This window comes from Barbus barbus (assembly GCF_936440315.1).
Source record: "Barbus barbus genome assembly, chromosome: 28".
Lineage (NCBI taxonomy): Eukaryota > Metazoa > Chordata > Actinopteri > Cypriniformes > Cyprinidae > Barbus > Barbus barbus.
The window spans coordinates 14,786,510-14,804,034 of NC_136756.1; the positions used below are offsets into that span (position 1 = coordinate 14,786,510).

Consider the following 17,525-nt stretch of genomic DNA (forward strand, 5'->3'; position numbering starts at 1 on the left):
CCTACCACTCCCTTCAGGGACCAAGTAGTGAGCCTGCAAGCCCTGCCCCCGGTGGAGGCAGACCCAGCCCTGGCTTTGCTCTGTCCAGTTCGTACTTTGCGACTGTACATAGACAGAACTCAAAGCCTCAGGACCTCAGACCAGCTCTTTGTCTGTTACGGAGGCCAGTAGAAGGGAAAGGCTGTCTCCAAGCAGAGGATGGCCCACTGGGTAGTGGACGCCATCGCCTTGGCTTACCAAGCACAAGGCGTGCCCTGCCCGCTCAGGTTGCATGCCCACTCTACGAGAGGCGTGGCATCCTCCTGGGCGCTGGCTCGTGGCGCCTCGCTGACAGATATTTGTAGAGCTGCGGGCTGGACGACACCTAACACGTTCGTTAGATTCTATAGCCTTCGTGTCGAGCCGGTCTCCTCCCTTGTTCTCAGAGGCACGGAGAGGTCCGGGCTTAGTGTCGGCTTGCTGCGTTACATGCGCTTATTGCTCCAGAGAGTCCCTACAAGGCAGACCCGGTTGAGTCATCCGATCATCCTTCGGCCTTTACTCCATTGTATCCTTGAGAACTGGATTTAGGCTGGGTTCCATATGTATGACCCTACGGGGATCCCATATGTGTTATTCCACGAGTTGCTCCTAAACAAAGCCCGTGTCTTTCCCTCTGGGAGAACCCACCTCTCGTCAGGTTGGAGGCACCCCAGTACTTCCATATGTAGTACAACCCTACGGGGTTAGTCCATATGTACTTCTCCACATAACTCCTTCGGGGAAGGATGTGGTTCCGCAGCGGTCCTTTCCAAGGAAAGGGTACGCTTTCCCAGTGTTATCCAATAGTCTCACTGAATGGGTTTTGATGAACAGCAGTGATCGACACTCTCTGTGTTTGCCCTGTCCCACCGTCCTTAAGCAAGGGGGTACAGGAGGCTTGCTACAGAGCGCTGGAAGGGGGCAGCTCCTGTGGCGCTTTGGTAGGGATTCCTATTCGTCGGTCAGTCCGACGTACGTCGAATGTGACCGACTGAATGGGAACATCTCGGTTACATAGGTAACCCTCGTTCCCTGAAGGAGGGAACAGAGACGTACGTCCCGTCGCCACAGTCGCTGGACCCCGCTGATGCCGCCGTCTTACCTGTTCGGCTCCTCAGCGAAAACCTGAAGATGCAACGCACCTGCTGCTCATTATATACCCACGCTGCGAGGTGAGCAGCTGCTGCATATGATTGCATGCCAATGTGCATTGGCTATAGTTTTAGTTACACTCGAAGCAGATTGGCGAGAGTCCTATTCGTCGGCCAGTCCGATGTACGTCTCCATTCCCTCCTTCAGGAAACGAGGGTTACCTATGTAACCGAGACATTCTTCACTAAAACAGCCTGTGAATTAATTCTGTTGGCTTACATTCATGTTAAAATATGAAGTTAAGAATGCAAATTAATCATCTGTTGTTTATTAATACAGCATGAGCCGAGTCATGCGGTAATATAGCCTATTACACAGCAGATCTCATTGCCATAAAACAGATCATAAATGGTGCTCAAAAATATTGCCGACTTGCGCCACACTGTGGTCATACTGAGTTACAGCTTTTCTTGCACTTGTATTTTGCACATTGCAATGTGATTATAACTTAAATCTACATGTATCGAAATGGAACTGTTTTGGAGCCGATAAAAAGTTAAATGACTTCGACAGCTTTAACCTAAAATCTTAGGGTTTGTAATTTTGTTCTAATTTCATTAACGCATTTTACTGGCGATATAGAGCTAATCATGAGTCACGTTCAAAGTTGTCACAAAATGCCGATGAAAACTTGTGACAAACAGCATATTTTATATAAAACCTTAACACCGACGCTCTTCTGAATCAGCTGTGAACGCTTGCTGCGTGACTCCAAGGGCAAAATTTATATCTTTTTTTTATATATAAAATTGATATAGCCTATTTTCGGTGTTCCTTTTGGTTATTTTGATCTTTCATTACATGGAAAAGAGAGACCAGGAAATTCTCTAAAAAGTGTATTTATAAATGATAAAGTCATGAAAGAAACAATGAGGGTGAGTAAATGTTGACCATTTTAATTTGTGTGTGAACTATTAGTTGTGCCATATGTTGTTGTAGCTTGACAACCATAAACAACTAGCCAAATGCAGCTGTTCACAAGGGATACGAAGAGAAATGATGTTGTTGCAAAGTGTGAGAATTGTGGTGTGTTCATGCCTTGTCAGAAATATGAAAACAAACCAAAAAAAAAACGCAGGGTTTCAACTCACCCAGTAATTCTTCAGACAAGCTACTGAATCAATCCATGTCAATATGAAGTTCTGGATGGGCATGAAACATCTTTAGCTTGCTTCTATTAGGCTATTTGACAATAATATACACTCAAAATGAAAAATGTTAACAAATGCAATTTGGCCTTTATATTTCTCAGATTTTTTTGTGCATCTCAAGATCGGTATTGATTGGCGTAATTATTTTTTGTGTTTTTTTGATATTGTCATTAATATTATCAGATGGAGTCTTTTATTATTTGGCTCTAATGGGACTCTCACAATAAGTTCACTATAATGCATTGACATGCTTTATGATTAATATTCCAAACAGAGACTGTTAACATAAGAGAAAAGAGATGCATATTTATATTATAGGCTTTATTGATTATGTGCACATTTTAGCATAGTAATTTGACACCATTATCAAGCTACATTGAAGATCACATCAAAGTTGCATCTGTTTGTGTAATACTACACAATGTTTAACAATATTTCTCATTTTAATAGAATTTAAGACTATAATTCTACATATTTGTGATTCAATTATATATCTTCCTTTCTTTATACAATGGCAGGCATGAACACAATAAAATTCGAATCAAACAGTCAAACCCATTTAGAAATTATGACCCATTTGAATACATTTTCTTTAAAAGGAGATAATTCCTCTGAATAGGCTATATAAAAAAGAAAGTACACAAATGTAAATATGCCAAAAAACTTAAACCAAATCATGAAGTACAAACAGAGCCGATCCTAGACTTCTGGGGGTCTCGAATCGCGCTCGCGGAAAGCGCTTGAGAAACTATGTCTCTTCTGCGGCTCGCTTTCAACTCGTTTTTTAGTCTCGAATAAGAGACTTTAGACATTCACATTACATGATTTGATAGATTTTTATGTAGAAAGCGTGACAGCGCACCACATTAAAATAAATGATCATTCATATTTTCATAACCGCTGGCCAAATTCAAAAACTAAAATGAAATCATGTTTGAGAGCAAGGGGGGCCCCTGGTGTTTCGGGGTCCTACGCAGCTTGCGTATTCTGCGTATATGGAGGATCGGCTCTGAGTACAAACCTCAGGCATGGGTTCCATAAGTACTGCAACATTCATATAAATTACTGAAATTTAATTTGCCTCCAAAACTTGATTGCATCAGTGATACAGTTATTCATTAGACATTCATTAAAGCCATTATTTAACATACATATCTATCCTAACTGTTAAAAACATGAACCACATAGAAGAGCACTGAAAGTTTGCCTGAGCCACAACAATATCATGGAGGACCATCTAGATAATCACATATGTGAACCAGTCAAGCCACTTACAATCATATCAATGGACACACTAAAGATGAGTTTGAACAACTGCATTTGTCACAAAACGGGTCAAATAAAGAACACAGACCTGTTAGGTTTAGTTTACAGTAGAGATATTGCACAACCTATATCACATTTGATCCTGTCTTACACAAGACCCATAACGATCACCTTGTGAGGATCAAATCAAATACAGGAAGTTTGCATCGTTTGTTGAGTTCAGATCTGTACAACACTTCTATTTGGTTTAGACAGTTTACGGTACAACAGGTACAACATTACATTATACATATATATATATACACATTAATGCACCATTTGTCACAAAAGGATCACTGTGAATACACAACAGGCTGGTGAGCGGGAAAGCAGGGGAGGTTTTGGGATTGGGTCAGGACTCCTTGACTAAATATATTGCCTAAAACACACCAGTATTGGAATGTTTAATCCTCACTTGTGGAAGACACTGCCGTTTCAGCTCTAAACTCCTTGGGTATGGCGAGAAGTTTCAGGAGTAGTTGGTTTAAGGATCCACATTGTGTAACTGGCATCACACTGGGACATACTAAATGCGGTTTAGTCTAAAACCCAACATGTGGCGAGCATCTCCTCTAAATTGATCTTTTTTGTGAAGACGTTTGCTGCTGATGGCATCCTTGGCTTTGTATTTTGGCTTTGCGTTTTCATAGGGCCCAAGTGTAATGAACAAGCAGCTTCAAACACCTACATGCTTATCCAGGCATGCAAAACATACCTTCTCTTGATGCAACAAACCTTCCTGAGCTTTCACACATCTCATATGTTCTCAAGTGTTACAGTATTAGTGTGCAAACATGTTTGTGTAGCAATCGAATAAATTCGACGGATTCCTCCCTTTACTGGCCTTCGCAATCAGTAACTCTCTACAGTAATGCGTTGGAAGACCTGATCAATGACGCTAGGTCATTGCGTCTTTCTCTTCAGGACATCCCTGAGACATATGTGATTGCACAAAACCAATCTCTATTTCTATGCCTATCTGGCTAAGGCATATTAAACATGTCGGAGGGTGTACCATTGTGTGTGTTTTGTCAGGAAAAGGGATGTCAGGGAAGCAGCGACAGCTTGCTCACAAAAATGAAACAACGTTTTCACTACAACTACCTTATCTAGGTGCAACGACACGACACAAAGCAAGACCACCCACATTGTGCAACTACGTTCTCCATAAGTGACATGCAAGTATCGCAAGTGGCTAGTGCTAACAGCCGCAGTGTTTAGTTTCGACGATGGAAGCTTGTGCAAATTTTAACAATGTCACAATGGGTCATCATTCCAAAATTCTGCTCGAGCATGTAAAATACGGAACGATAAACCATTCGGTTACAGTACAATGTGGTGCACGGTTAAAATTATTAGATGGTGCCACTTATTGTAGCAGAACATGCTTCAGACAATTAGCAGACATACTTCAGATATCAATATCTGAGAGAGCGTGGCGGTGGATGGTTTTACAACAAAATGTCCACCAAAACTTGTCATTTTCAAAAAAGAATCTAGGATTATAAATTAATAATAGTAGACTGGAATGAATAGGCAAGATTTAGCACGTGTGCTAAGAGTATGCGGTTCCAGTCATAGGTAGTGTAAAAGGGTGCGTGCAAGTGTTTCTGTGTGTGGTATTTTATTTTCACACCTCCCTCCATCAGTTGGACTCAAAAAACTGGGAATGTGTCTTAAGAATTCAGTTGTGTTAAAAGATTTAACTGCAGTAATGCTGTGATTTCTCACTTCATATTGCAGTCTTCACCAGTGCAGGCAGTGTTTTATTAATGTCGCATTGCAAATTGACGTGCACAGATCTAATGTGCACTGCAATGTTTGATATAATTGGTCCTTTCTGGCGAGTGTCTGTGTTTGCATGTTTTTTTTTTTTTTTAGAAAGACTCCATAACCTCTCTGTCTGTGTATGTTTTTGTGTGTGTGTGTGTGTGTGTGTGTTTATTCCACGGAGAAGAGGCTTGCAAAGGATTTCCGAAGGTTGCGGATGGTCTCAGCCTTGGCTTCATCCTGACTAGGACTTTGGCGCTGGGCGGCCGGCGTTTCTGGAATGTTGAATGTATTGGTAAGAGACTGGGATTTGCTACAAAGAGAAGAAGTGGCAATAAAGGAGAGGAAGAGGCTATTAAAGTCATGCAGCAAACCCATGGAGATGGCTTTATAAAGGTATGGAAGATTAAAAAAAAAGTTGTGAGAGAAAGAGAGAATGAAATTCAAATGCTTTCTTTTGTGTCATTCATTTAAGCAATCATGACTCAAGTGCAATGTTTACATCAGCCTTTGGACTTATGAGAAATGGCATCTCTGGATGTAGAGACATGCACTCTGCGTCATTGTATATTCTGGGCCACTATTCCTAAATAAAGAACCAAGTGCAAAGGCACATCTCTGGAACATAAATAAATGGTATGTTTTCTTGTTTTGTTTTTTTTAAAGAATCAGTTTATATTGAATTAGTTACCTTAGGACTTTATTGAGGAATAGTGGGAATAAGATGATCACATTCATACTTACTGACAATGGCTTGACAGTGAAAATAGATCAAATGCACATTTCCATTCAGAAAAATGCAATTTCCACAATCAAATGCATGAATGGTTTGGGTATAAGACTGAAGGAAGCCATCTTTAGCATGCAAAATACCAGATCATATAGTGTGCATACTTCTGTATCTCCTTTGTTTTAATTAGACGTCTGCCTATATGTATAAGCCACATTTATCATTATCACCATTATCGTCAAATTTCATTATTGTCATCACCATTGAATATTTAAAGTCATTGACGTGTTTATCCATTCATTTCATGCTCATCGGTTGCATACTTGATAGTAGCCAATACACCCATGGCCAAAATATGGAATAGATACTAAAAAATTATTAGATTATAGTGTTTAGATTATAGGGGGTTCTTTAGCTAAATACAGTTAAATATATATGATTTCAGGCAATTTTCCATTAGGCTTTATCCAATTTTTTGAGCTTGCACAATTCCTATTTTTGAAATAGGAAGATATTGTGATGGCTGTGTGAATTAGTAAGAGCAACACGGGGTATAATGGCATTGTAATTGGCTGGCAAGTCAAGAAATGACCAATCAGACCAGTAATTAGCTGGTCGCCATCCAGTCTCTTATTTAAAAAATAGCATTACCTTGACATCACTGAGTAAAGCATAGGTTTTCTGATTAATCACACTCTTCATTTGGACTATCCCAAAACCACGCTGAAATCTACTCGTACAGCGCTTCCCATCCTGCAGTTGTCAATGTGTTCTAACGAACACATTTAACTTCATAGCTGTTCATTTGGGCTGTTCATTTTCAAAATTAACATTTTAAAATACATTTTCCCAAAAAAAGAAGCATTACAAAATCCTTGTTAAAAACTGACCCCATTCTTTTGAACAGCAGTGTAAGAAAATAGACCCACACAAATTATACCCACATTATTTGAGTATAGAAGAGAATTAAATTCAGAGCTTGTGATTCAAAATCAAATTGGTTCAAAAACATTTACCCCAATAGGTTTACCCTAATTCACACTGTCACTGTCAATCAGTACCATCAATTTATCATGCGATTTTAGAATTTTACAGTGTAGCAGAGGAGAATGGCCACCATCTATCTAATGTAGTCATTTGCGTGGGTGATGAAACATCATCAATAAATGGAAAAACATGTCCAGATGCTTATGAATCATAAAAACCTTCACATCCAGTCAGTTGAACGTACAGATATGACAGAGGACAAAAAGCATCTTACTTAAGCTGCGGCGATCCACTCAGAGCCGGGTGATCAGGACTTGGTTTCTGTGGAGGTGTGGGTTTCTGCTGCAGGGGAGGTCGTGCACCTCCTGGACCCCCCTGGCCCTGTGCAGTAGGCCGTGGTTGCTGAGTGGTAGGAGGGCGGGGACTGCCCTGCTGTTGCGGGGCTGGTTGAGGGGCGTCCTGGGTCGGCTGTGACCCACCCTGGGTGGGCTGCCTGGTTGGCTGGCCTTGTCTTGGCTGTTGAGGCCTCTGCTGAGGCTGGCCAGCTGGTTTGGGACCCTGGCCGCCAGTTTGAGGCCTCTGTGGCTGCTGTTGCGGACCACCTTGCTGGGGCCTCGGTGACTGAGGAGAGCCACCCGGGCCACGCTGGGCGGGACCCTGTGTGGTGGGGGGCCTCTGCGGACCTGCGGCCCCTTGACTGGCTTGTCGCTGTGGGGGTTGATTGGGCCGGGTTTGTTGGGCAGGAGGGTTCTGGGCATTAGGACTGGTCACAGACTGGGTTTGGGCAGGGGGCTGGCCCTGGGGAGAGGGACGCTGTTGTGGTGGGGCTCCTTGACGGGCAGCAGGAGTGCTAGCAGCTGCTTGTTGTGGACCTCCTAAAAACAGAGCTAATTTTTTACTGTGTAATCAAGCTGTAAAATAAGAACAAACTATTAAACACAAACTATTAACCCTTTTATACAGTTATCCAGAGCTCTGTTGGTTTTTAGAAATATCTGTCCTAATTTACTCGCGCTCATGTCATTCCAAACCTGTATGACTTCCTTTTTCTGTTTTCTGAATGTCTAAAGTCTCTTTTTTGCATACAGTAAAAGTAATTTGTGATTTTTACCATAAAGGCCCATTCAAATCAAGAAGGAAGCTTGTCACGAAAATTTGGTGTGAGAAAATATTTTAATTTGAATCAAAAACTGTTAACACATCGATTCAGAGCAACACAAACACTTGTGTGCCGTCATGAGAATTATTTGACTCTCTTTTCTATCGCACCGCAAAGAAAATTGTCCAAACAGTAAGATTTGAGCTATTGGTCATGCCTAGAGATGTTGCTGTATAACTATGACTTTGTGGCACTCACAAACATAGCATTTGCTTCGCAACCATGAATAACAGAGGAAGAATCAGGAATCGGCAGTGAAAAGAGATACTGAGCAGCTGAATTCTTTTGAAGTCTGAAATCTTTTGGTGTTGGCATGAAATACAAAAATAGGATTGACTAAAGTCTGCATGTAATGAACAAAAAAATATTTACTTTGTTAGAGCACACTAGTCTTGTGATGAGTAATTAACCTGTGCAAATTCGTAATCTTCAGTCAAAATCTAAAAATTCCGGAATGCCATTCCTTCTTTGATGTCGGTGGAACAGGCCCTAAATCATTTTAAAAAGTACTTTACGCCACCCAGAAGATATATTACAAGATATTGTTCAAGGCTTGTGTGATAAACAGACCAAAACTTAACATGTTATTCACTAAAAATGTTTCCCACTCAGATTTGCAATCAATCACAGCTTAAGCATTCTTCAGAATATCTCATTACGTGTTCAACACAAGCAAGAAATTCATACAAAATGTGAAGGTGAGTTAATGATGAATTTGCATTACTGAACTATGCCTAAAAGGTTGGCTTATTATTGCAGTGTAATCCCTTACCCTGTGGAGGAGGGCGCTGTTGTGCCTGAGGGACACTAGACTGAGAGATGGGTTGAGGTGAAACAGCTGGGCCCTAAAATACACAACAAACATAGGAGGGCAGAGTATATCAGAAACCGAACCACACAGAAACAGAATGTTATGTTGGCACATACAAATTTCAGTGCAAGTTTTAGTATTTTTAGAAACACTAGTCACTTTTCTGGGTCACATTTTTTTGTCACTTTCATAAAAAAAAATAGCTTCCAAACAGCTGTAGCCTCAAAAAGCGCTAAGCTTCACTATAGAAACATAAATAAATGGGTGATGCCGACAAAAGTGCAGTCATTAATCATCAGGCAATCAGTTTAGCACAAATGTGGAGGGAATTAAACCAAGCAATTTGATGCAGAGGTGATGAGAGATGATGTCTGAGTCTTTAGCTTATGCATTAAAGGCATTTTTCATTCTCATTCTCTCCCATCTGTGTGGCTATGAATCATTACAACCACAGCTTTGGGAATAATGGAGAATAGCAGTCTCTGCACTGCAATCAAAAAGGATCTCAAACTCATGCTGCATATTTCTGCTGAACAAAATGACAATAAATACTGACTGGTGGGAGGAAACTTCACCATTTTACTAGCTCCATATGCATGGCTTTTCTTATATAGTAAACTTGCTCAGCAGCTCACCTGGTGCAGCATTGTACTTGCTCCCGTGACACACGAGTTACAATAAAAGAGCTCAGAGACTTGTAGAAGCAAGCTAAAATTGCATGGTTCTTTCAGCAAATGCATTATTTATCTCACGTTTGTTTAGTTATTTTGTTATCTGACACTTCATTTCTTAAATGCTGCATTACGTACAACAACATTGTAACAAAACGTTGTCTGATACACGTTCATCTGTTGCAGATAATACTGGACATGCTTTTAGATCCACTCACATTTCAATCTGAAACAAAGCGTACAAGAAGCAACGCAATATCATTTTGCAGAAATATCACTACATGCATGTTTTAAATCGAACCTAGGTTGAGAATACTGTATGTGAGGATGTTTTGAAGCGAGTGTATTAACCTGAGAACAGACTGGAGTGGGAGCTGAAGTGCTTGGCACAGTCTGGTTCATTTTAGCCACAACAACATCAGCTATTAGAGCCCGGTCCTCATCCTGCTGGTCTCCTATGAGAGGCATTGAGCAGCCCACGACCTAATAGACACACACACAGAGTGTTTGCCCAGGGCATTAAGGATATTTCATAGAGCTATTTTAAAAACTGATTGTTTTTGCAGATGTTGTTACCTCTATGATGTAATCTCGACCATCTTTACCATGCAATGCCTCTACAGCGCATATATCAAGACCTCCGAAAACCTCAGAGCATACGTCCACCCACATACGATACCTGCAGGGAAAATCGCAAATGATGACCATGTGCATTAATGTGCTTAATATCATCGACTGCTTTGATTGAAAATCCTCTAGCAAACTAAACTCTGTTTTGTTTCAAAATAAATAATTTCCAAGAAAAATATGTGATAGTTGTTCAGTGTAGGATATATATATATATATATATATATATATATATTATCTGTAAATGGCTTTTTAAAATAAAACCAAAATTGTGATATGGCTTAATTCATTAAATGTATTTAATTAAGTCATATTAAATAATAAAATAGTCATATTTAAAATCACAAATGTTTTGGCCAAGCTATGTAGCAAGGAGCAAACAAGAAGCTTTTTTAAAAATAAATCTACATCCTAACTAATATTGAACATCATTAATGGCTAATTTGACATGATGCTTTACATAGGCAGCAAATCATGTGAAATGTACCAGAAACCTCAACATACAATTTATGTCAGTAAATACAATGCAATTTTCAGCACTGAATGAATTACTAATTAATTAATAAGTATATTATTATTATATTCAACATTTCTCTCGCTTCATCCAACATCTCGAAAAAAAAAGCGATGTTGTCTAAGAATTTGCCTTAAATATTTTATAAATAAGAGTGGCATGTAATGTCCTATAGTGCTGTCTACTAAGGCAGCTTACAAGGTTTTGGAAAAGAGCTATTAGCATATGATATGCATAATACATAACAGGTTAAATTATGCAAAAATGTCATTTTTAGATGAGCAAACATCTATTAAGGTTATCTGCTGCCATGTTATTGGAACTGTATAATATGCCTTGTGTCGTGGAAGAAGGAACATCCTGTAAGATGTGTGTACCTGTCAGACATGGCCACCTGCTCTAACATGGCTGATCCTGTGTTGGTCTTCCAGTTGCCTGATATAGATGTCCTCCTGTCCAATAATGCAACAGCAGGTGTGACACAGTGTTTTACAATCAGTTCCAGTGATATTGTTAAAGGAATAGATTCCATCATGTTATATTGACATGAAAACAATGCTATGGTTTTAGTCTCTTACATGTAGGCCTTGTAATTGTCACCAATCTTCTGGATTCGGATGTCATACTTGGCATCAATAAAAGGCTCAGATGTGGCATACGTCTTTGTCAAAGCTACAACACTAGCGATGTCTTGGAAATCATATTGATTGTCCACTTTGACCTGTACAGAGAATTTGAATTGCTCTTATACAGGTGTAATCACAAAAATAATTCATACAATAAAATATATAGGCTAGTTTGGACTTTTTACTTAGTTTAATGAATGACATTTTATCATATATTTTAAAAATAGCAATTGACAGGAATGTTCATACCTTTCCCATGCCAGAGTGAGCATGACCCATCTTCACTACCACAGGAAAGCCAGGTGTGGTGATCTAATGACAAAAGAGATATATTAAGATTTTTTTAAAGAAAATAATATAACATAACGTCACATTTCTGTTTCAAATAAATGCTGTTCTTTTGAATGTTCTATTCATCAAAGAATCCTGAAAGTTTCACAGTTTTCACAAAACTATTAAGCCACACAACTGTTTTCATAATATTAAGAAATGTTTTTCAGCATATTAGATTGATTTCTGAAGGATCATGTGACACTAAAGACTAGAACAATGGCTGCTGAAAATTTAGCTTTGCCTCACAAGAATAAATTACATTTTAAAATATATTATAGAAGGTAGGTTCTATTATAGGTTAATAGAAAATGGTTATTTTAAATTGTATTAAATTTTACTATTTGTACTGTATTTTTAATCAAATAAATGAATTCCTTCAAACCAAACCCAAACATCTGAACGCTAGCATGTGTGTGTGTATACATATAAATACAGAATTCTATACATGCCATTACTCAAGCATGTTTTTATTGCAGATGTTAATACACAATATTGGCATTATATTTTTCTTATCTGAATGAATTATTTAATAGAAAATATTTATTAATAGAAGAACATGTTGTATTTGCAGTCTCAGTGGTGCTGGATAGGCATCTTCTTTATACTGCTGCAGTAATTGAAATGCGAGAGCAAAATCTTTCTGCTCCGGGACAAAATAAGCCCACAGAATTATGCCTGAGTCTGCTGTGCTTTATCTTAGAAAAAGGCCAGTGAGAGAGGAAAACGTTCTGGCAAAGAGTGTGTCTGGGATCATTATGTGTGAAGATGCCTGCAGTGGACGAATAGGAGGAGGTGGTGGCACTGCAGCAAGCATCCACTCTCCTATTAAAACCTGAACCATGTCTATAAGAACTGTAAAGTACCACACAGGTATACTAGTCTGGAGTTTATGCAATTTCCAATCTAGACAGGGCCATAACTATGCTAAGTTGAGTGGAGCAGTGCTGAACTGGGGCACTGAATATGCATGAGTCTTTTATGTTTTAGTGTTTACTGCATCCAGGCACCGCTGTCCCTGCCACAGATGGGAGCTTTGTGCGGGGTCCAGTGGGACCGTCTAGAGCCCTATAGCTCAGGGTTTACTGGGGAGGAGGGCCAGGAGAGGGACAGGGACAGATGGTTAAACACTCACCATCTCCTTGTAGTTGGGGTAATAAACCTGGTCGATCAGTGGGAACTCCTCTGGACCCAACTGCTTGTACAATCTGGACAACTGAGCGAACTGATAGATGCGTGGCGACCCACACACACACAGACATACATGTATACATAAACATAGAGACATCTTTTATGCAGCAGTAGTTACAGACATTTAATGGTAAAATTGTATGAAAGCCCTTTTGATAATGCTCTTCTCTTTCTAACTGGAAACATAGAAACAGGGTTCCTACACTTTCGACCAATCTTTTTTTCATGATCTTTTCAATTGTTCAAAAACATTTTGATTGATTGTTAAAAATCATTTTGATGTTTAAAAAATAATTTATTTAGTCTGATTTGTGAAGCAGCTTGACCTAATTCGTTGAAAGGAATTGACTAAAAATTTTATATTTCTCACTATACAAGAGCAGCATAAAGCTTTAAACCTTTTTTAGACTAGAGCTTGTAAATTGAATATAGAAATACAGACATTTTATAAGATTTTATGGTAACACTTAAATCCTTTATATATATTATAAAACATTATAAAAAATTAGCTTTAATGCATTAATTATGCCTTGTAATGCACCTTATGATGTATTTACAATTGCATGATCTCATGAATAATTGCAACCACAGTTATAATACATCATAATACTTAGCTATTCATTGTTACCCTTTTAGAAAGTATAATGCATTAAAGCAAAAGACAAACAAACCTTCAAATATTATAATGCATTTTAACTTTAGTTACAATTATTTATGAAATATTTAATTACAATATAATGAATACCTTTTATAATGCTTTAAGTAAAGTGTTACCAATTTGATTCATTTCCATGATTTTGAAAACACTACAAAATGTGTATTTTTTTTTTATGAATGTAAACATATTTAAAATACATTATTAAATACAATTGGATACAATAAGAGCATCCCTAATTAGCTGATTGGTATGGATTGATGTATGCAGTGCTCACCACCCATGGTTTGTCACAGAAGTTGTAGACCGAGTGAAGGGTATTGACACTGGGCAGACCAGCATACTGAAGTCCAATCACAATGTTTCTGTGGTCGCCATTCTTTGCCATACTAAAAGCATGCTGTCGCACCAGGACAAAATCTGGCTTGAAACACCTAAATGAGCACAGAAATGTTAGTAATCATTATAAGTAATTATACTGTGATTAATCGAAGTAAATCTATCCACTGCTCCGGGTGTATGTTTACTACTGTGTGTACACTTAGATGGGTTAAATGCAGAGCACAAATTCCGAGTATGAGTCACCATACTTGGCCTCACACCACTTCCCTTTCCCTTTCCCTTTATTTATACAGTATAGATCCACAGAAGTATATACTTCTGAATTGTTAGCTGAATTAATAAACAAAATAAACCCACTGAATTACATGTTTTCTCTGTGCCCAAAAAACAAAACAAAAAAAACAAATTTTTTTTTGAAGATTTCTAAAACAGAAACCTACTTTGTGATTTTGTTGCCATTGCGGATGGCCTCAATGTCGACGCTGTAGCTTCCCGTTGCATGAGCCACCAGATTAACCTCAGAGAAGTCAGCCTTGAAAATCAATGAAAATCACCATATGGAATGAAAGGATCAATGCATGTGTTCAGTAAAGTGGCATTGTCAAAGCATTTATACTAAAACAGCACCTGAGGCCTGTGATGGGTTGCCAGTGTGGTTAGGTTAACACAATAAAAACAGCCTTTTAAAGCATACCATCCATATTTCCTTTTAAGACAGGGTTTTTGAATGACGTCATTAAAAAGTTCAAAACACAAAAGTGGAATTGTCAAAAGGAGCATTAAAGCCTTGTGTCTGGTATTCCAGAATGTTGCCAAAGTCTTACATTAATCCCTAGATTGTGTACTAATTAATAGTATTACATATAAAATGCTATCCAAACAAAAACTTAAGCAGTTATTCAAAAACAAAATGTTTCTTCTGGTCGAAATTACTTTTGGCTTATTATAAAGCTGCTACCAAATCTGTCTCGTCCATGACTAATTATTTTAAAGGATATTATTCATTGACACAACAGATTAATGTTCTTTTATCCCTGTCTATAATAGATTAGATCTTGCATTTCATTACTATGGGCTGCTTTGATATATTGCCCCATCCCTTTTCACAAACACAAACAAATAACACTGAAGAAATGACAGGCTCAATATTGCAATTGCAACTCAGAGTGATAACAATAATCTCTAGCCAGTAAGTCTAAATCTGATTCAATACACGGGCATATTGTTGAGCTTTACTGCTCTGTTAGTTTGGAAGAATAAAAAAAAAAATCTCACCTGTTCTACTTTGATATCAAATTCACCATTAGCTTTCTTGCCTTTGAACACCTTTGCCCTGAAGAAATAAAGATGAAAAAGAAAGAATTTTTTTTTCACTTGTGAGTCATAGTTAACACAAACACTTATACTGTGTCCAAACTAGATTACACAACAGTGAAATGGTATGAAAATCATGTATTTCAAGTATTCATCAAGCATGAATTGTTTGTGTAAGGGACACTGTTTTGTTTTGTGAATTTGTGCAGCAAACTTAATAATACAATTTAAATATTTATATGCTACTATTATACTTAACTGTAAATCCATTGTTTTTACACTGACACTTTTCATATCAGAATGCAATGTCATGTTTTCAGTAACTAAATAAAATAATTAGATGGATGGAATGTTGCCTCCACTAAAAGGTTTATAAAATGCATATTAAATTAACTTTGTTGGTGTTGTTTTGGTTTTAATACTCCAGTAAATGTGTCACAAGCACTCATGGGAAACAGTGAGAGAGCAACATCACACATTTTAAAATTGTAAAGATACTTGACATGTGGGTTTCCTCAGATCACCATACCAGAGGAAACCACTGGAGAACCTCCAGACATCCTTGCAAAAAGGACAGTCCTCTGAGGAACCCATATAAGTACTCTACACTGCAGTCCATTAACCTCATTATAGAGGAAAGGCTGGCTTTTGAATTATATTTCTCAAAAAACATATAATTCCTTGAGTATACAATAGGACATCTGAGCCATCCTGAAAACTGTTCCTATAAGTTCTGAGTTTAACCTGTGAAAATTCCGAAAGTGCCTCAATTACCTTGTCATCTTAAAAGACTTATAGTGTGAACAACACTATTTTTTCCCCCATGCACTCACAGTCGGTCTACTCTTAAATCCATCAACGCAGGACCTTTTAATCTGAACTGAAAAGCTAATGTAATACACTTTGCCGTAGGGTCTTCTCCATTAACTGGCCCAGACTGAATAGTGAAATGCGCACAAACACACGCGCGGGCACACCCACAACTACACGGGCGCGCGTGCCAGAAAGGCCCATAGACTAATGAGTCACGACATTTGGATAGTGACTCCTTTTGGCCTGTATTAGCACGAGCTACACCTCAGGTGCGAGCCTGAAACGTGAAACAAGCTCTTGAATAATCGGTTCATAAAGTCCAAGTCATACCTTCAAAATCCATCGGATCATGCGTCTTACCAGTCTGTCTGCTGGTCATCAATGACCAGGAGGATCTTGGCGTTGCTCGAGCCGATTCCTCTCTCAGTGGCCTCGTTAAAGGTAGCGGCGGCGGCGGCGGTGGTCTGTTTGACGGCGTTGGAAAGGGAGGAAAAGAAGCCGGCGCCGGTAGACTGGCTGGGGGGTTGACGCCTCTCTTGAGAGCCCGGCGAGAGCACCGGGGCTGGGCTCTGCTGCTGCTGCTGCTGCGGCTGCGGCGGTTCGGGCCGCTGTAAATCGCTCATGTAGCCATTGGGCAAGTTGGACATGAAATTACTGTCCGATAGTCGACGTCGCAGGTAATTCATAGTGGAGATGAAAAGGGATTCGACGGTAAATTATTTCCCTGTAGGTTCTGCACGGGAGAAAAAAAAATCCAAGACGAAAGGAAAGCCGATCAAGTATCTGATATCTATGATGCAACCGAGCGTTTCAGTTTAAAACGAGACGCGAAAATCTGAGTTGATACGCAATTCTCCAGGGTGCACCTCGAAGCAAAGGTCGTGCGTGCTTCGCAAAGCTGCACTGCAACAAATGAAAGAAACCAAATCAACGCTTTAATAAAATCGCTATTAAATAAGCATTGATAAATGCTCGTAATTAGCGTGAATGATTGACTTACATCACTCGTTCAACAATTTGCATTAAGATTTCGTGCTTCTTCCATTGATGTTGAAGATGTTTAGGTCCTATTCCACGGGCGTGGAGAAAAACAATCGTAACGAAGAGGCACTTGTTAAAAGTGTGCTCGCTCGGTAAAGGTAGTAATTGTCATTAATGAAACTCGGTGAGGCAAAATCTCCGGCCAGATTCTCCGCGATCCAGTTGGGGCTTCGGAGGATGCGGGGATTGCATCACTCGTGCCATCCAATCCTAGTAATCCGCCCAGTGTTTTCCCTCGTCATTTTTTCTGACCCATCATCAGTTTTTCCCGTTGCGCACGTTCTTTACGCACGGGACAGGTCCGGGATGTGTTGT

General features: G+C 39.1%; 1 protein-coding gene across 1 annotated transcript; it reads right to left on the bottom strand.

Moving 5' to 3' along the window:
* Window positions 1–5,570: 5,570 nt before the first annotated feature.
* LOC306848153 (synapsin-2-like) lies at window positions 5,571–17,320 on the bottom strand (the record flags this gene model as incomplete). Its single annotated transcript, XM_079382525.1, has 13 exons — window positions 16,530–17,320; window positions 15,318–15,375; window positions 14,483–14,574; window positions 13,978–14,134; window positions 12,990–13,079; window positions 11,774–11,836; window positions 11,477–11,619; window positions 11,276–11,350; window positions 10,334–10,436; window positions 10,109–10,240; window positions 9,048–9,120; window positions 7,391–7,991; window positions 5,571–5,712 (listed from the first exon to the last, which is right to left on the bottom strand). The coding sequence occupies exons 1-13, from the start codon at window positions 16,853–16,855 to the stop codon at window positions 5,571–5,573; spliced, it is 2,055 nt and encodes a 684-aa protein (XP_079238651.1). The 5' UTR covers window positions 16,856–17,320.
* Window positions 17,321–17,525: the final 205 nt, after the last annotated feature.